The sequence below is a fragment of the Monodon monoceros genome, unplaced genomic scaffold, assembly GCF_005190385.1.
Source record: "Monodon monoceros isolate NGI ecotype Baffin Bay Population unplaced genomic scaffold, NGI_Narwhal_1 Super_Scaffold_20, whole genome shotgun sequence".
Taxonomy (NCBI): domain Eukaryota; kingdom Metazoa; phylum Chordata; class Mammalia; order Artiodactyla; family Monodontidae; genus Monodon; species Monodon monoceros.
The window spans coordinates 26,599,438-26,624,561 of record NW_021703777.1 but is presented as its reverse complement, the minus strand read 5'-3'; the positions used below and the strand labels follow the sequence as shown (position 1 = coordinate 26,624,561).

Sequence of the window (25,124 nt, the reverse complement as noted above, 5' to 3'; positions counted from 1 at the left end):
TGTGCCTCTGATCATGAACTTTTTGTGATAACATTAAGGGTCTATGTTGAAAGAATGAGAGATATAAAAAGTTGCAGAAAATAAATGATAAATTCTTATTTATTGAAAGACATCCAGTTGAGAAATGGAGAAATAATTGTTAGGTAAGCACATATGGCACATGACTATGATTCAGTTCCACTAATTCATATTTCGGAATTCACTTTCTGCTAATTCCAGAGCATTATATTCATGCAGCGGTGGTAGAAAGCACTTTTTTTTTTTTAACGTCCTCCTCTTGATGGAGCACTGTAATGTCAAGAATGTTTAGTAGTCATTTCCTCCATTTGAGTACGTGATACTCTATAGTGTTAAGAAGTCAAGTCTAAGTCTAGGATATTTAGACTGGTTATCTGTGATATACAAAACCTAGTTGTATGAATCCAGTAGTTGTACCTGGTTTTCGCTGTTCTGCTGAAATTTTCCATCATTAACGGCTTGTCCCAAGCACAAAATCCTGAGCAATGGGATACCAGGTAATGCAATAACGTGGTAGTAGCACAGCTTCTGCACACTGTTCAGGAGGCCACAGACTTATCTGAAGGGTCTTTTTTCTCTCCTGTAGTATCATTACATATGTCATCAGATACATTAGCTGTAGTAGGTGTAGTCTGGGGAGTCACAGTGTGTCCAAACCCTTGATAGTGACCCATGGGTGAAGGTGGCACAGAAGAGGCAACGGAAATTGCATCTTGTGATGACGATGATAACAGGCTTGTGTGTTCATTTTGATCTTGATCCTCAGGAAAAAACTTTTTCCTAGGATGTCCCATGACTGTCCTTCCTTTAAAGTAACATAAAGGTTTCTGAGTTAGCCAAAAGTTTCGTTATTTTTACCACTATAAACTTGCCATGCTAAAAATAAGCTCCCCGCTTCCCTCCTCCCAATTTGGAGAGCCTTACTGTGGTACTGCTTTACACGAAGTCTTTTCACCTCTTAAACAAGACCTGATAGAACTACAATAGCCTATTCGAATGAATTAAATGGCTGGTACTTACCAACATGCCTTACTTGTTCAGAAATATCATCCCTAATATCTGAAACATCCCACATGGCAAGAAAGGAGTCAAAGCATGAGCCCTCTTCTGCTTCTTGGACATACGGTTTATATGAGAAAGTGTAGTGATGAGCAATAGCAGCAAGGAACATCTCAATACAGATAATAAAGTCCTACAACAACAATATCAACAATGTCAGCCATGTTGGAGTTTAAATCTAGTTTTGCAGGTCAAAAGGGAAAGCACTATCTTTCTCTCTTTTCAAAAGTACTTAAGTACCAACAGCTGTTTTTTTCCCACAAGACTGTATTCATTTTTTCATTTTCCAAAATGATTTTTGACCTCTTCAAAAAACAAAAAAAAAAAAACACAAAACGCCAAAAGTTTAACTCTATTTTGCACTACCTCAATCAAGTACTTCTTTGCCAAGTACAATGCATTCTCTTCCACTGTCCAAGGACTTAGAGGAGAAATGCATAAAGTGAAATAGAGTAGGAATAACAAAATCTAGGTTCTGTTCCTGCTTCTACTACAAATTAGTAACTGTGACCAATTTTTCCAGGGTTCCCCCATTTCCTCACATGTGAAGTGAGGATAGCAGTAGCTCCATAGCCTGCATGTGGTCAGGCTGAGGAGATAACATGTAAAAATGCTTAACAAATAGTAAAGTTCTGTTGAATTCAGAGAGAGCGTTACTTACCTGGAGTCCTGTGGCCACAGCTTCTACTGTTTGCCATTCCCACGTATGCTTTTCAGAAATAACGCCAACTTTTACCAACAAAGCAATAACTACTGCTTGCCTATATGTTAGGAAAAGGTAAACGCCAAATCTATATCAAGCATAAAATGAGCAGTTGCTTTAAAAATATGCCATTTAAAAAGTTAAACCCCAGCACAACCTGTGGACCACCGCCACCCTGCCTTTACAGTGTATTCCTGAAGACACTGTGTACCTATATTAAATATACTTGTTTTACAAATTTACTTCTAGTACAGTTCCATCACATGAATTTTGATTATGTGTTCTTAGAACTTCAGTACGTGGTTTATAGTCTTTTTGTTTTGAAAGTGTGCACAGTAATTAGCTTTTAAGTTCTTCCTACACATAGACAATGCCTAACACCTTGTACAACTGGAATTTAAAATGAAATAAAGAACAGATACTTAAATGTTATTTATGCATGTATCAATTGATTACTCAGATTATTTTAAAGAACATTTTGAAACCAGTCTTGTTTGAAGTCCTGGAACTAGAGACAAACTCAGAAGGGGTCTGACTCCAAGATGGGGAGTCATACTGAGCATTTCAAGCAAATCTAGGCATCTGCCCCTAGGTGAAATTTAAACAGCTAAAATGAGATAGTTAGATAAGCTTTCACAGATCTATATCCAAGAATATTCCCTTCAATATTGCTTGTAATGGTAAAGAAAAATTAGGAACAACCTAAATGTCAATAGGAGATTGGTTAAAAAGCTCTATCCACATATCAATACTATATGAGGTGAAAACAAAAAACCCAAACAAAATTACATCCTCACTGTACTTACAAAGAACTATGACTGCAATATACTAAATGTATCATTGAGTTCTACAAGTTTTTATAGTATGTATTTGTATTTCTGTGGAGTTATATAAAATGATGGGGACCACAATGTCAATCATTCATGCTGGGTGGTAGGATTTTAGGGATTTTTCTTTCCCCCCTTTTTGTATTATTTGTATATTGTTAAATTTGGTGTATTTGTTTCTAGGCCCCTATCACCCACACCTTTACTAAACTGGGACCATGTATAGTTTTGCCCTCTGTTTTAAACAGTATTTTTACTAATGAACATTTCCTCACATTAAATATTCTACATGATGTTTATCTTCCAAACTGTATTCTCTTATATAAAGAGACCATGATTTTTTTTAATGATTCCCTTAGTGTTGAGACATTTAGTGTCTCAAACTGTTTTCTTTTTATAAATGTTACAGTGACCATCTAATTATTTCTTTATAAAAAACCAAGAAGGGCTAAAAGAATGAACTTTTTGAAAGCTAAGTAGACATTTTAATTCATCTTCCGTATTAAGACTTTTAAAAATCCTTCCGAATCAACAGTTTTATTGCCCTTTAGAAAATGAGAACATTTAAGAGAAAGCAACACTTACCAAAAAGAAACAAAAACCACCAGCTTTACACAAAGAAATTTGCCAACAGGTTGGATTGGACTCAGTTCTTCCTTCAGTACTTTATAAAACAGGAGGAGACAATACATGGCAAACTAGAAACAAACAAAGTTCTTAAATAAGAATAACTAACTATGGTATTAGAGATATTGATATTAAAGTTATAGACCAGAGACCTGGTACAGAGTAATGTTTCAGGCAAAATTTTCTACGCTTTATTTTGCTATTTTTAGATTGACAACAAGCTTTTATATTTTACTGTGGATGAATTATACAGTATGAAATTTCTCAGAAGAGATGTATAACATCTTCCCTGAAAATGGTTTTAAGTGTTCACTTACAGGAGCCCACAAAGAACACAATGAACAAGTGACTGCCATGAATGGAAGAAAAGGCTCTCATTCAACCAAAATAAAAACATCTATCTGCTTGTTAATGGCTTTTATACACAAATTACCGTTCATTGTATAAGGGCTGAGCTTACTAACTACTAATTGTGTGCATATTATTTATAAGTGAACACATTAAATAAGTACTACTTCAATAAAACTGTGACCATGAAATCAGAAAGTAAGGAATCAGGGAAACCATTTTTCTTGAGGGCAGTATGTTAATCCAGCTGAATTTACTTTTTAAAGATAAATGCTCAAGACATTAACTAATCTTTAGAAATCAGCTGTAATTAGCGTAGTGTTGCATAACAACATTTCCCTAAAAGTTTACTTTTTCCTATTATAAAATGCTCATTTAAATTATTTTAGAATATGAAAGCAGTAAAGTATAAAGTTGTTCACAGTCCCATCATCCAACCATTTCTTTCTACACATAAGGTGGGTTTTAGCAGGTATAATCAGCTAAATATGAAATTTTGTTGCCTGATTTTTTTTTTCCACTTAAAGTGCCCTTTTCCATATATTTCATTAAATAACTGCCTAGTGTTTTGGCCAATGGAAGATACATAGTATATTTAACTAGTTGGACCGTTTCCAGGCTTTTGCAATTAACAAACAATAGGCTTTATATACAAACACACTGAAAGCAAAAGTACTTCTGGCCATTTCTTGAGGCATTCCCAGAAGTGGAATTACTGGTTCCAGAGAATATGAACATATGGAAAAGTTCTGAATACACAAGCGTTTGATTTTTATTATAAATTTCTAATACCACACATGCGTGCCATTGCACCTAAGCTGAAAGCATTAATGAAAGATTTTCAATAAAATGCACATTCCATTTTTTTTTTTTTTTTCGGTACGCGGGCCTCTCACTGTTGTGGCCTCTCACGTTGCAGAGCACAGGCTCCGGACAGGCAGGCTCAGCGGCCATGGCTCACGGGCCCAGCTGCTCCGCGGCATGTGGGATCTTCCCGGACCGGGGCACAAACCCGTGTCCCCTGCATCAGCAGGCGGGCTCTCAACCACTGCGCCACCAGGGAGGACCCACATTCTTAAGTTGAAAGGATCCAATAGTTATATCTTTTGAGCATTTCAGTTTCTATAACATCATTTTTAAAAACTTGGCATTCTCAATTTTCAATTCTAATATATATGAGACAATTTTATTCTCCCATTTTTATTCAAACCCTGTACTGTCATATACCAATAAAACATTTTCTTACTCAATATGCCTAGGATGTGTGCTTTTATTTTAAAGGAGAGCATTGTACTTTTGTTTATGATATCCATATAACTATGCAATGAATACCAGAACCAAATGAAAAAACATAATCAACGAGTCAGTGTATAAGTCACCAGATAATCAACAAAGATATTATATCTTTATATATGTATAAAGATATATGTTAAAGTTTCAAGTTCTTCCTACAGATGAAGTTCAGTATTAAAGTTACAATTAAGCTTTATTCCAGAAGAGACTTTCCCTAAAAAAATTTAGAGCTATAGATCTAAATTTAGTACAGCTAAGATGAGTATTTACTTACCAACTGTGACATATTATTTATTATAACCAAGTAAGTCCAAGCATTTGAAAAGCTAAAGTTCCCTTCATCATATATACCAAGCAGCTCACAGATTCTAAAAAATGGTAAAAATGAGACAACTTTATGAATAACTAAATCAAAAATACATTTTAAAACACAGCAATACTTAAATTTAGAAGTCAGTTTATTTCAAAGATCCTGTAGATAGTGACTTGATTTTGGCCATAGAGGTGGTTCAAAAATTAAAAGAAAAACATTTTTCTAGAAATGTTACCATATTACTATTCCTCCAATTTGAAGGAAATCCAAAAGACATAACATTGAACTAGAAAGGGTAATTATTAGATTCAAAAAAATGATGCTGCCTAATTTTAAAAAGATTGTTAAAAACATATAATGCAGGTCTATAACTACAACTATAATTTTTTCTCCCAAATTGTCTTGGAGGCAACTTTTATGATGACCCAGATCTAACTATTAACTTGTCTTGATTACCCAATTTCTAAACAGCAGAGAAATAAAGCATGCCTTCATAAATAAGTGAATTAGTTTTAATTCCAAGGCAAATGTCACTAAAGAATTGCTAGCACAGAAGCAGAATAAAGAATTGAATGCTTCTTTCACCTTTCTTTCCATTCTTCCTCTGTTAAAAGACAAAATGCTTGTATAGCTAGCAGATAAACTACACACTCTACCTGCTTTAAATTATTTGATGTTCTTAAATTTTTAGGGAATAGTTTTACCAGGTAGCTTAATGATACCCCATTTTACCTGAAGTGCTAAGACTTGACAGAATTTTTTAAAAAGAAAAATACGTTTTCTTCTTTAGAATACAGTACTCATTTAGAAAATAAAAGCATGTAATGAATCTATAGTGGTATACTTTAACTTCACGTACTAGATGTTTCTGTAAAGCTGTGTGAACATTAATACTTGAAAAAGAATATTTGATAATGCTTTCCAGAAATCTCCAGAGAATATTATTTAGAATAATCCTGTGGTGATTCCTTGTCTATACATGGTCACCTTATTTATTATAATATAGTAGGATTTCTATATACTGTGTTTTTATACCAGACTAGATGTGTTAATAAACAAGTAATGCTCTTTACATGCTTTTCTACTCAGTTGTCCCACTAAGTAAAAGCATGAGAATTTTTGAAAAATAAATAATAATATAAGCTCTGTGCACTTACAAAGCAACGATGGTGGTGAATGGTCTGACAACTGTATATTGTAATACACCCAGTTTGCATCTGAACAGCAAGACTCTGCCAAAGAAAAAGAACTTAGCATTTCACCTACTCATTTCACTAGTATCAAGCTTTCTCCAAAGCCCCCAAATTAAAATCACTTTCACAAATGATGCCACATTTATATTTAATTCTTTTAATTTAGTCAGTCTAAATGGCTACTTGAGAAGAATGGGGATGGTGGCATACAAATTATCTAAATACTATTTTTTAAATTGTGTGACAGCTACATCTTCTGAAAGATCTCCCTTCCTATGTCCAGTCTCAGATTCCTGAATGGTGCAGCACAGAGCAGGAACAAAAAGAATGGAAGTGGGTCCCTGTGTACTTCTGGAAGAAAAACCAAGTAACGAATAAATTACGTGTAGGGTTGCATATATGAAACCATATTTAGAAAATACTATTTACATTTAGGATTCAGTTTCAAGTTTGGATGTATATATATAATTCCAGAGAGTATCACTGACTAGATACTCTGAAAGAACAAAACAGAGATCCTATCCTACATAAAACAGTTTTTATCACTGAGGTCACTTAATGTAGGGGAAAATTCACAAGGAGTAACAAACAGAAACAAAGCAAAAAAGTCCCAAAACAACAACTATCAAAAAAAGGCTCTCTATTTGACCACCTTATGTAAGCCTCCTTAGGAGACAATGATGCTCTGAGGGCAAATGTTTATTTAGCACTCCTCCGTCAAGTTTATGTATTATAAATCCCCTAATTTAAGAACTACATCTAGACTGAGAAGAATGAGCCTGACATACAGACCCTGAGGCACTGGGCAACTAGGACTGAATGAAAAACTGATCAGGTTCTATGTGCTGAGAGCCTTCTCTGCTGAAGCAGCTCACTCCCACTGACAACTAAGTGTGCCCCTGTGGAGGTGGGCGTGGCAGCTGCACTTGGGCTTGTTGTAAGACCTCTTCATGAACATGCCTGGGCTACACTGTGCTTCCGGTCCCGTACCCTTTACAAAGCTAAATTAAGTAGCAGTTGCGTTAAACCTGTAGTGTTCTATGAGCTGATTGTCAAAAATCAAACCTGAGACCAGTAGGGTGACTATGCAAATGTATTAAATAGTCAATTAGATACCTTTGAAAGCTGTGGAGAATTAATGAACTGGAAGATGTGTCTGAAGAAATTGGCCATAATGTAATAAAGGCTGAGACAAAGAGACAAACATGAAAGAGAGTTACAAAGAATAGAACAGAATCAGAAGGTCTAACATACTTAAAAGTTACAGGAGAGTAGAGGAAGGGCAAAAGCAGAAGATTATGGTTGAGAACTTTTCAGAACTGATCAAAGACACAAATCAACAGATTGAGGCACCCTGTAAATGAAGCTGGACTAAAAACAAAAAACAACTTGGTAGGGAAACTACAAAACATCAAAGACAGGGAGGGTCTTGAAAAATGCAGTTGGACTCCCTCTTGCGAGAACACTGGAATCACAACTAACTGCTGAACAGTCATTGACAGGAAGACACTGGAACTCAGCAAAAAAGTTACCCCATTTCAAAGACAAAGGAGAAGCCACAATGAGACGGTAGGAGGGTCACAATCACAACAGAATCAAATCCCATAACCTCTGGGTGGGTGACTCACAAACTGGAGAACACTTATACCACAGAAGTTGACCCAATGGAGTGAAGGTTCTGAGCTTCACATCAGGCTTCCCAACCTGGGGTCCGGCAATGGGAGGAGGAATTCCTAGAGAATCAATCTTTGAAGGCTAGTGGGATTTGACTGCAGGACTTCGACAGGGCTTGGGGAAATGGAGACGCCACTCTTGGAGGGCACACACAAAGTACTCTGTGCATCAGGACCCAGGGGGAAGGAGCAGTGACCCCATAGGAGACTGAACCACACCTACCTGCTAGTGTTGGAGGGTCTCCTGCAGAGGCGGGGGGCGGCTGGCTCACCATGAGGACAAGGACACTGGCGGCAGAAGTTCTGGGATGTACTCCTTGGTGTGAGCCCTCCGAGAGCCCTCCATTAGCCCCACCAAAGAGCCAGATAGGCTCCAGTGTTGGGTCACCTCAGGGAGGGGACCCAGCCCAAACCATCAACAGCCAAGTGGATTAAAGTTTTAATGAGCTCTGCCTACCAGAGCAACAACCAGCTCTACCCACCACCAGTACCTCTCATCAGGAAATTTGCACAAGCCTCTTAGATAGCCTCATCCACCAGAGGGCAGACACAGAATCAAGAAGAACTACAATCCTGCAGCCTGTGGAACAAAAACCACAATCACAGAAAGACACTCAAGATGAAAAGGTAGAGGGCTTTGTACCAGATGAGGAACAAGATAAAACCCCAGAAAAACAACTAAATGAAGTGCAGATAGGCAACCTTCCAGAAAAAAAATTCAGAATAATGATAGTGAAGATGATACAGGACCTCGTAAAAAGAATGGAGGCAAAGATGAAGAAGATGCAAGAAATGTTTCACAAAGACCTAGAAGAATTAAAGAACACCTAGAAGAATTAAAGAATAAACAGAGATGAACAATACAATAACTGAAATGAAAAATACACTAGAGGGAATCAATAGCAGAATAACTGAGGCAGAAGAATGGATAAGTGACCTGGAAGACAGAATGGTGGAATTCACTGCCACAGAACAGAATAAAGAAAAAACAATGAAAAAAATGAAGACAGCCTAAGAGACCTCTGGGACAACATTAAATGTAACAACATTCGTATTATAGGGGTCCCAGAAGGAGAAGAGAGAAAGGACCCAAGAAAATATTTGCAGAGATTATAGTTGAAAACTTCCCTAACATGGGAAAGGAAATAACCACCCAAGTCCAGGAAGCACAGAGAGTCCCAGGCAGGATAAACCCAAGGAGAAACATGCCAAGACACACAGTAATCAAATTGACAAAAATTAAAGACAAAAATTATTGAAAGCAACAAGGGAAAAACGACAAATAACATACAAGGGAACTCAGCTGATTTCTCAGCAGAAACTCTACAAGCCAGAACAGAGTGGCATGATACATTTAAAGTGATGAAAGGGAAGAAGCTACAACCAAGATTTCTCTACCGGCAAGGATCTCATTCAGATTCGACAGAAACATCAACAGCTTTACAGATAAGCAAAAGCTAAGAGAATTCAGCACCACCAAACCAGCTCTACAACAAATGCTAAAGGAACTTCTCTAAGTGGGAAACACAAGAGAAGAAAAGGACCTACAAAAACAAACCCATAACAATTAAGAACATGGTAATAGGAACATACATATCGATAATTACCTTAAGCATGAATGGATTAAATGCTCCAACCAAAAGACACAGGCTTGCTGAATGGATACAAAAACAAGACCCATATATATGCTGTCTACAAGAGACCAACTTCAGACCTAGGGACACATACAGACTGAAAGTGAGGGGATGGAAAAAGATATTCCATGCAAATGGAAATCAAAAGAAAGCTGGAGTAGCAATACTCATATCAGATAAAATAGACTTTAAAATAAAGAATGTTACAAGAGACAAGGAAGGACGCTACATAATGATCAAGGGATCAATCCAAGAAGGAGATATAACAATTATAAATATATATGCACCCAGCATAGGAGCACCTTGATACATAAGGCAACTGCTAACAGCTATAAAAGAGGAAATCTACAGTAACACAATAATAGTGGGGGACTCTAACACCTCACTTACACCAATGGACAGATCATCCAAACAGAAAATTAATAAGGAAACACAAGCTTTAAATGACACAATAGACCAGATAGATTTAATTGATATTTGACATTCCACCCAAAAACAGCAGATTACACTTTCTTCTCAAGTCTTCATGGAACATTTCAAAGGTTAGATCATATCCTCGGTCACAAATCAAGCAGTGGTAAATTTAAGAAAATTGAAATTATATCAAATATCTTTTCCGACCACAACGCTATGAGACTAGATATCAATAACAGGAAAAAATCTGTAAAAAATGCAAACACGTGGAGGCTAAAGAACACACTACTAAATGATCAAGAGATCACTGAAGAAATCAAAGAGGAAATCAAAAAATACCTAGAGACAAATGACAATGAAAATACGTCGATCCAAAACCTATGGGATGCAGCAAAAGCAGTTCTAAGAGGGAAGTTTATAGCAATACAAGCCTACCTCAAGAAATAAGAAAAATTTCAAATAAACAATCTAAACTTACACCTAAAGAAACTAGAGAAAGAAGAACAAACAAAACCCAAACTTAGTAGAAGGAGAGAAATCATAAAGATCAGAGCAGAAATAAATGAAATAGAAACAAAGAAAACAATAGCAAAGATCAATAAAACTAAAAGCTGGTTCTTTGAGAAGATAAACAAAATTGATAAACCATTATGAGATTCATCAAGAAAAAGAGGGAGAGGACTCAAATCAATAAAATTAGAAATGCAAAAGGAGAAGTTAGAACAGACACCAGAGAAATACAAAGCATTCTATGAGACTACTACAAGCAACTCTATGCCAATAAAATGGACAACCTGGAAGAAATGGACAAATTCTTAGAAAGGTATAACCTTCCAAGACTGAACCAGGAAGAAATAGAAAATATAAACAGACCAATCACAAGTAATGAAATTGAAACTGTGATTAAAAATCTTCCAACAAACAAAAGTCCAGGACCAGATGGCTTCACAGGTGAATTCTATCAAACATTTAGAGAAGAGCTAACACCTATCCTTCTCAAACTCTTCCAAAAAACTGCAGAGGAAGGAACACTCCCAAACTCATTCTATGAGGCCACCATCACCCTGACACCAAAACCAGACAAAGATACTACAAAAAAAGAAAATTACAGACCAATATCTCTGATTAATTTAGATGTAAAAATCCTCAACAAAATACTATCTAACAGAATCCAACAATATATTAAAAGGATCATACACCATGATCAAGTGGAATTTATCCCAGGGATGCAAGGATTCTTTAATATATGCAAACCAATCAATGTGATACACCATATTAACAAATTGAAGAATAGAAACCATATGATCATCTCAATAGATGCAGAAAAAGCTTCTGACAAAATTCAACACCCATTTATGATAAAAACTCTCCAGAAACTGGGCATAGAGGGAGCCTACCTCAACATAATAAAGGCCATATACAACAAACCCACAGCAAACATCATTCTCAATGGTGATAAACTGAAAGCATTTCCTCTAAGATCAGGAACAAGAAAAGGATGTCCACTCTTGCCACTATTATTCAACATAGTTTTGGAAGTCCTAGCCATGGCAATCAGAGAAGAAAAAGAAATACAAATTGGAAAAGAAGTAGTAAAACTGTCACTGTTTGCAGATGACATGATACTATACATAGAGAATCCTAAAGATGCCACCAGAAAACGACTAGAGCTAATCAATGAATTTGGTAAAGGTGCAGAACACAAAATAAATGCACCGAAATCTCTTGCATTCCTATACACTAATGATGAAAAATCTGAAAGAGAAATTAAGGAAACACTCCTATTCACCGTTGCAAAAAAAAAGAATAAAATACCTAGGAATAAACCTACTTAGGGAGACAAAAGACCTGTATGCAGACATAAGACACTGATGAAAGAAATTAAAGATGATACAAACAGATTGAGAGATATACCATGTTCTTGGATTGGAAGAATCAATATTGTGAAAATGACTGTACTACCCAAAACAATCTACAGATTCAATGCAATCCCTATCAAATTACCAATGGCAGTTTTACAGAACTAGAAAAAAACAAATCTTAAAGTTTGTATGGAGACGCAAAAGATCCCGAACAGCCAAAGCAGTCTTGAGGGAAAAAAGTGGAGCTGGAAGAATCGGGCTCCCTGACTTCAGACTATACTACAAAGCTACAGTAATCAAGACAATATGGTACTGGCACAAAACCATAAATATAGATCAATGGAACAGGATAGAAAGCCCAGAGATAAACCCATACACCTATGGTCAACTAATCTATGACAAAGGAGGCAAGGATATACAATGGAGAAAAGACAGTGTCTTCAATAAGTGGTGCTGGGAAAACTGGACAGCTACATGTAAAAGAATGAAATTAGAACACTCCCTAACACGATACACAAAAATAAACTCAAAATGGATTAAAGACCTAAATGTAAGACCAGACAGTATAAAACTCTTAGAGGAAAACATAGGAAGAACGCTCTTTGACATAAATCACAGCAAGATCTCCTTTGTTCCCACCTCCTAGAGTAATGGAAATAAAAACAAAAATAAACAAATGGGACCTAATGAAACTTAAAAGCTTTTGCACGGCAAAGCAAACCATAAACAAGACGAAAAGACAACTCTCAGAATTGGAGAAAATATTTGCAAATGAATCAATGGACAAAGGATTAATCTCCAAAATATATAAACAGCTCATGCAGCTTAATATTAAAAAAACAAACAACCCAATCAAAAAATGGGCAGGAGACCTAAGCAGACATTTCTCCAAAGCAGACATACAGATGGCCAAGAGTCACATGAAAAGCTGCTCAACATCACTAATTATTAGAGAAATGCAAATCAAAACTACAATGAGGTAGCACCTCACACCAGTCAGAATGGGCATCATCAGAAAATCTACAAACAACAAATGCTGGATAGGGTGCATAGAAAAGGGAACCCTCTGGCACTGTTGGTGGGAATGTAAAATGATACAGCCACTATGGAGAACAGTATGGAGGTTCCTTAAAAAACTAAAAACAGAATTACCATATGATCCAGCAATCCCACTACTAGGCATATACCCTGAGAAACCATAATTCAAAAAGACACATGCACCCCAGTGTTCACTGCAGCACTGTTTACAATAGCCAGGACATGGAAGTGAGCTAAGTGCCCATCGACAGATAAAATGGATAAAGAAGATGTGATACATATATACAGTGGAATATTACTCAAGGAACAACACTGGGTCATTTGTAGAGACGTGGATGGACCTAGAGACTGTCATACAGAGTGAGGTAAGTCAGAAAGAGAAAAACAAATATCGTATATTAACACATATATGTGGAACCTAGAAAAATGGTACAGATGAACCAGTTTGCAGAGCAGAAATAGAGACACAGACGTAGAGAACAACGTATGGACACCAAGAGGGGAAAGTGGCCCGTGGGAGGTGGTGGTATGATGAACTGGGATATTGGGATTGACATATATACACTAATATGTATAAAATGGATAACTAATAAGAACCTGCTGTGTAAAAAAATAAATAAAATTTAAAACTTCAAAAAAAAATGCAGTTGGAGATAGGTCACCTATAATGGAATGACAACTGGATTAACAGTAGAAGCTTAACAGTAACAACTGAAGCCAGAATTAGGTGGAACAAAATCTTCAAGGGCTTCCCTGGTGGCACAGTGGTTGAGAGTCCACCTGCCGATGCAGGGGACATGGGTTCGTGCTCCGCTCCGGGAAGATCCCACATGCCGCGGAGCGGCTGGGCCCGTGAGCCATGGCCGCTGAGCCTGCGCATCCAGAGCCTGTGCTCTGCAACGGGGGGAGGCCACAACCGTGAGAGGCCTGCGTACCGCAAAAATAAATAAATAAATAAAATAAATCTTCAAAATGTTTGGTGAAAATTCCTGTCAACAAAGGAGTATATCCAGCAAAACTATCTTTCAAGAATGAGGGCAAAATAAAGATATTTTTGGTTAAGTATATCTGAGAAAATTTGCCACTGATACACTGACACTAAATGAACTTTCAAGGGCCATACTTTAGAAAGAAGGAAATGATCCCAGTCAGAAGATCTGAGATGCAAGAGGAGTAAGGAACAAATAAATTGATGCACTACAGTTAAATCTATAAAAGAACTCCCCCCCCCAAAAAAATTCTATCCAAAAATTGATATCTAATTTTTAAGATTAAAATAGGGCTTTATATAGTCACAATAAGACTAGAAATAGAAACTATAACTTCCAAACTAGTAGTGAGGGGAAAAAAATGGAATAAGAAAAACAGCAACAAAATAATGTAATCAACTATCAGTGAGATTTGGAGTAGCACCAGTAACCCAACATTGATACAGCTGCAGTGTACTCCATAAACAGTAAGATAGTCACATTAAAACTACAAATAGTCAAAGATTATAAATAAAGTTTTATCCCTAGATAAGCTATGAAAAAACTTTTGGTTTTCAAGGCTTTATATACATATATATACATTTTTTAACAATTGCAAATATGGAATCACGGACCTGTAATGTATTAACTTTTGTTCAACGTGGGTGGTATAAAATAGATTTGTCCATTACATTTATTAAATTTGTTTGTATCCCAGAAGTGATCGAAAACTTTAAAATTATTTATTAAAATATTTATTAAATAATTAGAAGGACCTTCTCAAACTTCTTATACCTTTTTCAAAGTATTAAATGAAAGTTTATATTTTTAAAAAGGGACTAAATGCAATCTGGATTCCTGGATTGGATCCTGGAACAGAAAAAGGACATTAGTGGAAAAACTGAGGAAATCTGAATAGTGTGCAGTTAATAGTATTGTACCAATGTTATTTCTTACTTTTGACAAATGTACCAGGATTACAAAAGATGTTAATATTAGGGGAAGCTGGATGAAGGGTAATAGGAAATCTCTGTCTTGTCTTTGCAACTTTTCTGTAAATTTAAAATTATTCCAAAATAAAAGTTTATTTTAAAAGTGTAATCAATGAAAAAAGGAAACTAGAAAAAGTGAGACTGAACAAAAAGTCACAAAAATTATAAATGAATATATCAATAATCACAAAAATATAAATAGCATACCTTGTATAAGTGATGTATCATCAGATTAGAATTAAAAACAACACTAAACTTAAAAAAAAAAGTTATACACCTCATAAGGACACAGAAAAGATGAAAGTGAAAGATAGTGAAAGGTAAGCAAATACTAAACAAAGGAAAGATAGGATACCTGTTAACATCAGACAAAGTAACTTTAAGACAAAAAAGATTTTTTGGAATAGAAACAGTATCTAAATATAAATCAAAAACTGACAGAAGTACACAAAGAAATTGACAAATTATCAGTGGCAGAATTTCAACATCTCTTTCAGTAACTGATAGAACAAGTAGCCAAAATCAACAGAAATGTAGACAAACTGCGTAACATAATAAAATAAGATTGACCTCATGGAGATAAACACTACACAACCACTCACTAATACAGCAAACACATTCTCTTCAAGCACACAGAGAACCATTATAAAAACTGATCATGTACCAGAGGGCATGAAACAAATCTCAACCAAGTTCAGAGACTGTCTCATACATTCTCTGACTACAATGCAAATAAATAAAATGAAAAAAAAAAATCCTCATATTTGGAAATTTTAAAATACTTCAAAATAACTTGGGTAAAGAAAAAATCCAAACAGAAATTTAAAAACCTTAAACTGGATGATGATGAAAATGTTTAATATGAAAACGGATTCATGGGGCGATAGATGTTAAACAGACTTATTGTGGTTGTCATTTCATTTATTGTATATACAAATATTGAATAGTTATGTTGGACAACTAAAACTAATATAACGTTGCATGTCAATTATACCCCAACAAAAACAGGGATTCAGTGAATGCAGAACATGAACGGAATTGTATAGTTTTAAACGCAGTATTAAAAAAGAAGAAAGGCTAGAAATTAATGAGCTAAGACTCATGTTAGAATAAGAACAGAGTAAACCAAAGGAAATGGGAGAAATGAAGTAAAAATAGAGTATAAATGAATGAAATAGAAAACGAACATACAGAGAATCAACAAAACCAAGAATCAGTTCTTAAAAAGACTAGTTAAAAATAGGCAAACTTCCAGCAAGATTGTTCAAGGAAAAAATAGAGATACTAGTAACATTAGAAAGGGAAAAGAAGTCATAATGACAGATTCAAGAGAGATTAAGATATAAACTAATATATGCTTATACATTTTATTTTATTTTTATTTTTATTTTTTTGGCCGTGCCATGTGGCACGTGGGATCTTAGTTCCCCGACCAGGGATCGAACCTGCATTCCACAGTGGAAGCATGGAGTCATAACCAATGGACCACCAGGGAAGTCCCTACCTATACATTTTTTTGGCTGTGTTGGGTCTTTGTTGCTGTGCACGGGCTTTCTCTAGTTGCACTGAGCAGGGGCTACTCTTCATTGTAGTAGGTGGGTTTCTCATTGTGGTGGCTTCTCTTGTTGCGGAGCATGGGCTCTAGGCACACAGGCTTCAGTAGTTGCAGCATACAATCTCAGTAGTTACAGCATGCAGGCCTTAGAGTGCATGGGCTTCAGTAGTTGTGGCGCATAGGCTCTAGAGCGCAGGCTCAGTAGTTGTGGTGCACGAGCTTAGCTGCTCTGTGGCATGTGGGATCTTCCTGGACTAGGGATCAAACCCATGTCCCCTGAATTGGCAGGCGGATTCTTAACCACTGTGCCACCAGGGAAATCCCCTACCTATACATTTTTAAACTTTGTCTATTCTGCCTAATTCCTAAATGCTATAGTTAAAAAAAAATTATTCCAGAAACAACGGGAAGCCTAAACAGTTCTGTAATTGTCCTCCCACAAAGAACAGTCCAGAACTAATCTTTCAAGGTATAGTATATAATCTCTTTCTATGATATATAAATAAAAGGCAATAACTCCTATTCAGGCAGAAAAACTTGGATGTGAAAACCAGACAGGGCCAGTATAAGAAAGGAAAATCATAACCCAATCTTTCTCATGAACAAAGGTGTAAAAATTCTATAAAGCTTATGATGTAGAAAAGCTGATGATACATCATAACCACTTAAAATTTATCTTCTAAAAGCAAGGGGATTTTAACTTTAGAAAAGCCATTAACCTAATTCACTATATTAACAGGTTAAAAGCAAAAAATTATGATTGTCTCAATAGGTATAGAAAAAGCATTTGATGAAATTCAATACTTATTCATGATTAAGAACTCTTAACAAACTAGGGGTAAAAAGGAGCTTTTTAACCTAATAAAGGATGCCTACAAAACACCTTTAGAAACATTAAATCCAAATGTGAAATTTTGTAAGAATTCCCTTTAAAACCAGGAATGATACAAGAAAGTCTAGAGGCACTCATCAGCACAGTGAGAAGAAAGAGAAATGTGTGGTATAAAGACTAGAAAGCAAACAAATCCTTCTTTTGAAGATGACTGGCTACAGAGAACTTATTAACATCTACAGAATAAGAAGACTTAACAAGACTTTTGGATATAGGCTCAATATGCAAAAATCAACTGCCTTTCTACACACTGGCAGCAATTAAACTAATCTTTTAAAAAGATGTCATTTATAATAGCAATAAAATATAAGATGTTAATAAGGTCAACAAAAGATTTACAAGACTTTTATGAAAAAACTATACTTAATTAAAAGATAAATGCAGAGCTAAATAAGTTGAGAGTAGACAATATTCATAGATAAGAAGACTCAAAACCATTAAAATGTCAATAAACTGAAGATTGAATTCACTTCCAATCAAAAAACTCCAGGGGCTTCCCTGGTGGCCCAGTGGTTGAGAGTCTGCCTGCCGATGCAGGGGACACGGGTTCGTGCCCCAGTCCGGGAGGATCCCACATGCCGCGGAGCAGCTGGGCCCATGAGCCATGGCCGCTGAGCCTGCGCGTCCGGAGCCTGTGCTCCGCAACGAGAGAGGCCACAACAGTGAGAGGCCCGCATACTGCAAAAAAACAAACAAACAAAAACTCCAATAGGGCTTTTCAAACAACCTGATGAGCTGATTCTAAAATTTATATGTAAGAGCATCGACCCAAGAATAGCCAAGATAATAGGGGTGGGGCACCTGCCCTTCTATTTTAAGGCTTATTAATAAACTATAGTATAGTACTACTAAACTATAGTAGTAGTAGTGGTCTGAGGATAGAAAAGTTAACCAATAAAACAGAAAAAACGAAGATCACAAATAGACCCATATACATGGAACCTTTATATACAGCAGAGATGGCTACATAGACCAGTGAGGTAGGAGACAGAATGGTGCTAGGTCAGGAAGCCAATGGAATAAAATGAAAATGCATTCCTACCTCATGCAACATATGAAAAAAAAAAAATCACTATGTGTTTATAAGTCTTTTTTTTTTTTTTTGGCCGTGTTGCATGGCACGCGGGATCTTAGTTCCCCAACCAGGGATCGAACCCACACCCCCTGCGGTGGAAGCACGGAGTCTTAGCCACTGGACCATCAGGGAAGTAAGTCCCTGTTATAAGCTTTAATGGAAAAAATATGAAATGTTTAGAAGAAAAGCATAGGAGAATGTTTTTATAATCCTGGGGTCAGGAAGAATTTTTTGAACAAGACGCAAAGTACTTACTATAAAATAAGATTGATAAATTCAACAATATAAAAATTCACAACTTTCATTTATCAAAAGATATAGTGAAAGTGCCAAAGCAGGCCAAAAACTAGAAAAAGATATTTTTAACATGCATTAAATAATTAGTATCTAAACATATCAAGATCCTGTACAGACAACCCATTAAAAAATGGGAAACAAAAACAATCATTCCTCAGAAAGGAAACACAAATGGCTAACAAACATATGAAAAGTTGCTCAACCTCACTACTAATCAGGGAAATCCTTTACACCCTCTTAACAGGCAAACATAAAGAAGCCCTGGTAATTCTAAATATAGGTGAGGCTGTGCTTCAATTAGAAATCTTTTCTACTGTTAATGGGAGAGTAATTTGGTACTGCCACTTCAGCAATCAATTTATCACAAAGTTGCACAAAACCTAAAGAACTAGCATACCCACTCCAAGGTACATACCCTAGGGCAAATTTTTTTCAAATTGTGTCAAATGTAATTCAGTAGGCTGTGACCCAAATTTTAGAAACAAGAGGGAGGAAGGGAATACATAGTAAGAGTTAGTACTGTTTCATGAAAACATTTGTTCCATAACAGTATTAAATCACTGGGTAAAATGTTCCCCTCCTCTCACAAACTAACATACATAAAATCTAAAATTCATTAAAAGAAAACTCATTGTGCTCACTGCTTATGTCACAGAAATCAGAGTACAAAAAGCAGACTTAATTTTAACATCTAAGGACTAGAAAACTTGCCGTGGCATTTGCATCTTAAAACCAAAGCATTATACTGAATTATCCTCAACCGCAAAATTCTGAGTAATGATCATATATATAACACCAGTTATCTAATAGAAGGAGACTGGTAACCTAAAATGTACTTATATACGAGAGAATGAGAAGTTTTATATTACTAAAACCATACCCCCAAACGGCATGGATTTGGTAAATACTTAATGTCTTCAAAGGAAAGAAAACCTGGGTTACAGTTATGGATGCACGGCTGATATTATTCAGGTAGCAGCTGTCAGAACCTAAGCGTCTCAGGGAAAAAAATGAAACCAACACAGAGTCTTAACAAGAATAAATGTAATTGCTTGTGTAGTTAGGAATAAATCAATTGCACAAGCACAGAAAAGGGAAATTCTGACCTATAGCATCATTTGAAAAAGCTCTGGGGTTGACCACCTGCTGTGATGAGCCAGCCTGAAGAGGCAGCTAGAGCCTCATCTCAGGTTCTGTATTAATAAGAGTCCTGCTTGAAGCCAAGCTGCCGCTGCCGCTGCCGCCGCCACCACCACCATCATCATATTAACTGGACCACTGCAATCTCTTGCATCTATGCCCACATCCAGTTCAGTCTACGAAGAGTACAAGTAATCTTGGAAACCAGACCTCTGCTTAACATCCTATAATGGCTTCTCACTTGACAATCTCTCTCCCTGATCAAACTTTAGACAGGACTCCTCTGAGCCTTCTTTTCAACTAGGCATCATCCTTAGGCCCTGTCCTTGGCCTGTGAAGTCAGTCTGAGCAAAAAATCCTGCTAAGACACCCATCACCAGCACACCCCACCCCCACCCCACCCCCAGTTTCTGATCACCCTGGAAATGCGATCAAGCTCCTCTTCCCTCACCCTTGATGTTTACTTGGCCTGCCTTTAGTAAGATTCTTATCAGGCCAGTTTAGAGAGAAACCCCCTACCCTTGATGTCTCCTCTCCTTAGTAATTTTCCATCCAGTGACCACCCCAATCTCTTTGGCTATAAATCCTTATTTGTTCTTGTTTTATTTGGAGTTGAGCACAATATCTCTCCCCTGATCCTCAACCTACATTACTTTTTCCTTACTACCCTCTTTCATAGACTCCTGTTCTTTTTCCTTCATAGCATTTCCTGAAATAAGTAACTATATATTTGTGTCTTCATTTAATTCCTAACCAAGCTGTAAGTTCCATTAAGTTCCACATCTGTTATATGTATTATATCTATCTACTAGCACATACTAGGTGCTCCATTTAGTGCTGATGTTGTAGAAATGGTTCTGTACTGCATGGAAGGCAATGGAGCTAACCCTAGGCCATATATCTACACTGATTCCTCCAAGTCATTCCAGTTACACTGGCTTGCAACTTCCACCTACATCCCCTTCTATCAGTGATCAAGTCCTGTTGATTCTCCAGTTGCATTCTCTTATTGTCTCCCTTTCTATTCCAATTTCACACTCCTCTTCAGCTTATCTCACAAATGAACTACTATAATAACCTCCTAATTTATTTCCCCTTCTGGACTCTTCTCCCCCTAACGCATCCTGTATAGTATTGTAAAATTAATCTTTCTAAAATTCTGGCTTCAAATGTTTCCTGCCGAAAAATAAATTCATAGAGTAAATGCAATCTTAGTTTCAACTTAACCTTTTAGGCTTTATTTTCCTTTACTGTCCTACATGAATGTACAATAAGGCCAACTTACATATTACTAGAATAAACATTGCTATTTGTTGCTCTAATTTCATATCAAATGCTGTTTCCCCACCTAGACTACCTTCTCCTTGAGTTTTAGACCTGATTTTGCCATTAATTCACTGTGTGACTTGAAAAAGTTAATCTCTGCAGACCCTGGTTCCCAACTGTAAGAGGATGTTGATTAAATGATTTCTAAGGTTTTGTCCCCACAACATTTAAATTTTCTATTTAGGGTGAATAATGTAAAAGAAACTATCTTATATGTGTGGGTTATAAAAATGTGTTTTCTTAGTCTTCACACTTGACTATGAACTACATGAGGGTACAGACTCTGTCTTATACTTTTCGTCCTGCATATAGTCCTTAACACACTACTTTGCAGAGAAATGATAGTTAAACCCGCTTAAATAAAACCCAACATAAAAGAATTAAAACCAAACATACTTACTCTCCCATAGTCCATGGTGGACAGCAACACAAAGGAGGGAAATGTTTCTGCTGATCTTTGGCTTCAAGGATTAATACCAGATTTGGATACCGGTTAGTTAGGTAATTGGTAAGGAATCCCATAAAGTTGTAAATGACATAAGCTTCATAACATTCTCTGCAGGTATCCACATATATTGCAATGCTGGGATATTTCAATGCTATCCACTATGAAGAAGCACAGATGTTAAAAACAGTTGCAACTACGATAAAATGAATTACCACTCCAATTCATGGTACTCACATAATTAGATCAAACTTTCTAAATTTTATCATTACGAGGGCTACCAATCTGTGAAATGAATTTTTAAAAGCAATAAACATCTTGGATATTGGTAAACAAAAACATTTGTGTTGGGGGTAAATAATGAATATGAAGAGAGAAGTTAAATTATGTACTTGAGTTCCTAAATATAATCTGAAACTTCTTGACACAATCACAGAAAAGGATGTTAAAGATATTTTCTTTATATTTAATCAAATTAAAGCAGTTATCTGTAATAACTGCATGTATTAGAATCCACTGGGGAAGAGTTCTGTTTTGGTCCAAATAAATATTATAATAAATAAAAAGGATGATAATGTAATTTAAGTATTACATTCTTTAAAGGACTAAGAGCTACTAATCTTAAATTTTAAAACATCTGCCTTTTCTATGATTATACTTTATCTTCTCTATTAATATTAAAAACAAGTGAACCTTTTCACTTATTAACCTAACTCCTTATTGCCAAATAATATTCCTTTTATTACCTTAATTACAGTTAGCATCATCAAACAAGTTCTTAGTTAATGAGATAAAATGAAGCATACTTACACTATCTAAACTGTATATGGGTACCATCCAAAGAATCCTATTTGGAAAGCAAAACATAAATTTAAAACAGTTTACATCATATTTATGAGATAAGCCAACACAACACTAGTAGAATCAAAACATACAAAGATTTACCTTATTATTGGTTTCTGTAGTTCAGGTTGTGTATAATGCACTAAATGCTGCAGTATCACCCAAAGCGAGATAGGTATAGTCAACATCAAAAAGATTCCAGCAATAAACCAAGCCTTGGTGTGTATTCCAACCTTAATCAGCAAAGAATATGTTAGCATAAGTTCTCTGAGATTAAAACTAAAGAGCTAAATAAAATATCCGTATTTAAAACTTTTTATTTATTTGATTATTATCGAGGCTCAATATTTTCCAAATGACTAGTGGCTATTTTTATTACTTCTTCAATAAACAGCCCATTTATGCTTTTGTGGAAGGAGGGGGTGGATTTTTCCTCACGTGGCCTTTTGTAACAGCGCTGTATACATTAAGAATATTAATAACATCATGTCATTTCCCCCTAACTTGTTATCTGCCTTTTATATTTGATTATTGTGTCAAGGATGTACAAAAGTTTTAAAATTTTCTGCAAGTCAAATCTAAAAATCTTCTTCTGGTTTATTCCTCTGCTTTTATGTCTGCATAAAAATCTGCAAATCAACATTTTCTGCAAATTTTACTGTTACACAACATGTTAGTAAAACACTTACTGATTGCTATTTGCCTGATAACTTTGCTGAATTCTTTACATGCATCATGTCTTTTGACCCTCCAATTTGCTAAGCACTGCCACAACTCCTGTCCAAGGGACCCGTGCTAATATAGGCTGCCCCTCTTATATACAACATTATCTCAGGACATTACATTTTCAAAAGATCTAATTTCTTTTTTTTTGGCTGAGTTGGGTCTTCGTTGCTGCGTGCAGGCTTTCTCTAGTTGCGGAGAGTGAGGGCTACTCTTCGTTGTGGTGCGCGGGCTTCTCATTGCAGTGGCTTCTCTTGTTGTGGAGCACGGGCTCCAGGCACGTGGGCCTCAGACGTGGTGCGCTGGCTCGGTAGTTGTGGCTCACGGCTCTAGAGCGCAGGCTCTGGCACACGGGCTTAGTTGCTCTGCAGCATATGGGATCTTCCCGGACCAGGGCTCGAACCTGTGTCCCCTGCATTGGCAGGCGGATTCTTAACCACTGCGTCACCAGGGAAGTCCCTAATTTCTTTCTTAGGTCAATATCTGATCAACATTTTAACCTCTAAAATCTCAATTTCTAAAAATATACTTTGAATTACCTCATCCTAACATAGAGTTGAAGTAATCCACTCGCTTTCTGGTAAAAACAAATTTAGCTGAAACTCTGTTCTATCTGAGGGGCCCTCAGGAATGAATTTTATGCTAACTTGTACTCCTGCCTTGAAGAATGTGAATCCTTTTAATTAAAAAAAAATGCAAATGCTAACTTTTTAAAGCAAAAAAGGTGGGCATTTATTTTTAGTACTCGAGGAGTTTGAACAGTTAATGGAAAAGGAACGTAAGTCCACAACTTGTAGTTTTTGCTGTTTTAAAGAAGATTTTTTTTCATAAAGGGTCAAAGATTAAAGAAGTAGAAAACAAAAGTATAGAGAACAAACGTATTTTTACAACAATGAATTTCTATATTCAACTGTATGGAAAACTTGAAAAGCAGATAAAAGTCTTGCTGAATGCTGGAGATTAATCAAAGCAGCAAGTCAAAAGCAAATACAGAGGTGAAGATTCTGAAAAGAACATCTGAACAATAATTTTCCAGAGACTTTTCCTTGGCTCAGTTTCATTTAAAATTCAGTACTCATTTTAATGATGACTTAATAATAATATATTCTAGATCTTCATTATAAGGTGATCATTAAGAACAGTAGTGCCAAGTACTTTTAATGCCCACATTTGTTTTTATGATTGCCTTAGTGCCAAAAGGTAGAACTTGGTGGTAGAGTTGAGAGAAAAATTATGTGCTCGTGACTAATGATGGTCAAGTGTCCTCCATGTGCTATAAGGAAGAAAGTTCTCTTTCAAATGATCATAAAACAAGTGACTGGATAAAGAAGATGTGGCACATATATACAATGGAATATTTCTCAGTTATAAAAAGAAACAAAATTGAGTTATTTGTAATGAGGTGGTTGGACCTAGAGTCTGTCATACAGAGTGAAGTAAGTCAGCAAGAGAAAAACAAATACTGTATGCTAACACATATATATGGAACCTAAAAAAATAAATAAATAAATAAAAATGGTCATGAAGAACCTAGGGGCAAGACAGGAATAAAGATGCAAACCTACTAGAGAATGGACTTGAGGACACGGGGAGGGGGAAGGGTAAGCTGGGACAAAGTGAGAGAGTGGCATGGACGTATATACACTACCAAACGTAAAATAGATAGCTAGTGGGAAGCAGCCGCATAGCACAGGGAGATCAGCTCGGTGCTTTGTGACCACCTAGAGGGGTGGGATAGGGAGGGTGGGAGGGAGGGAAGAGATATGGGGATATATGTATATGTATAACTGATTCACTTTGTTATAAAGCAGAAACTAACACACCATTGTAAAGCAATTATACTCCAATAAAGACGTTAAAAAAAAA

At 36.2% G+C, this 25,124-nt stretch overlaps 1 protein-coding gene across 5 annotated transcripts in view; it reads right to left on the bottom strand.

Annotated features, from left to right (window-relative positions):
- Positions 1 to 71: 71 nt before the first annotated feature.
- The window catches only part of TMEM184C (transmembrane protein 184C), a 31,646-nt gene continuing 6,593 nt past the window's right edge, over positions 72 to 25,124 (bottom strand). For 4 of the 5 annotated variants that reach the window (XM_029235430.1, XM_029235432.1, XM_029235433.1 and 1 more), the window contains 9 exons: positions 22,638 to 22,768; positions 22,503 to 22,539; positions 21,648 to 21,853; positions 6,346 to 6,420; positions 5,150 to 5,243; positions 3,193 to 3,305; positions 1,739 to 1,838; positions 1,039 to 1,210; positions 269 to 823 (listed from right to left, as the gene is read on the bottom strand). In XM_029235430.1, coding sequence (XP_029091263.1) covers positions 558 to 823; positions 1,039 to 1,210; positions 1,739 to 1,838; positions 3,193 to 3,305; positions 5,150 to 5,243; positions 6,346 to 6,420; positions 21,648 to 21,853; positions 22,503 to 22,539; positions 22,638 to 22,768 — 1,194 coding nt within the window. In that variant the 3' untranslated portion in view covers positions 269 to 557. Of the gene's footprint in view, positions 824 to 1,038; positions 1,211 to 1,738; positions 1,839 to 3,192; positions 3,306 to 5,149; positions 5,244 to 6,345; positions 6,421 to 21,647; positions 21,854 to 22,502; positions 22,540 to 22,637; positions 22,769 to 25,124 lie in introns of all 5 variants that reach the window. The other variant, XM_029235428.1, reaches the window with a different exon arrangement.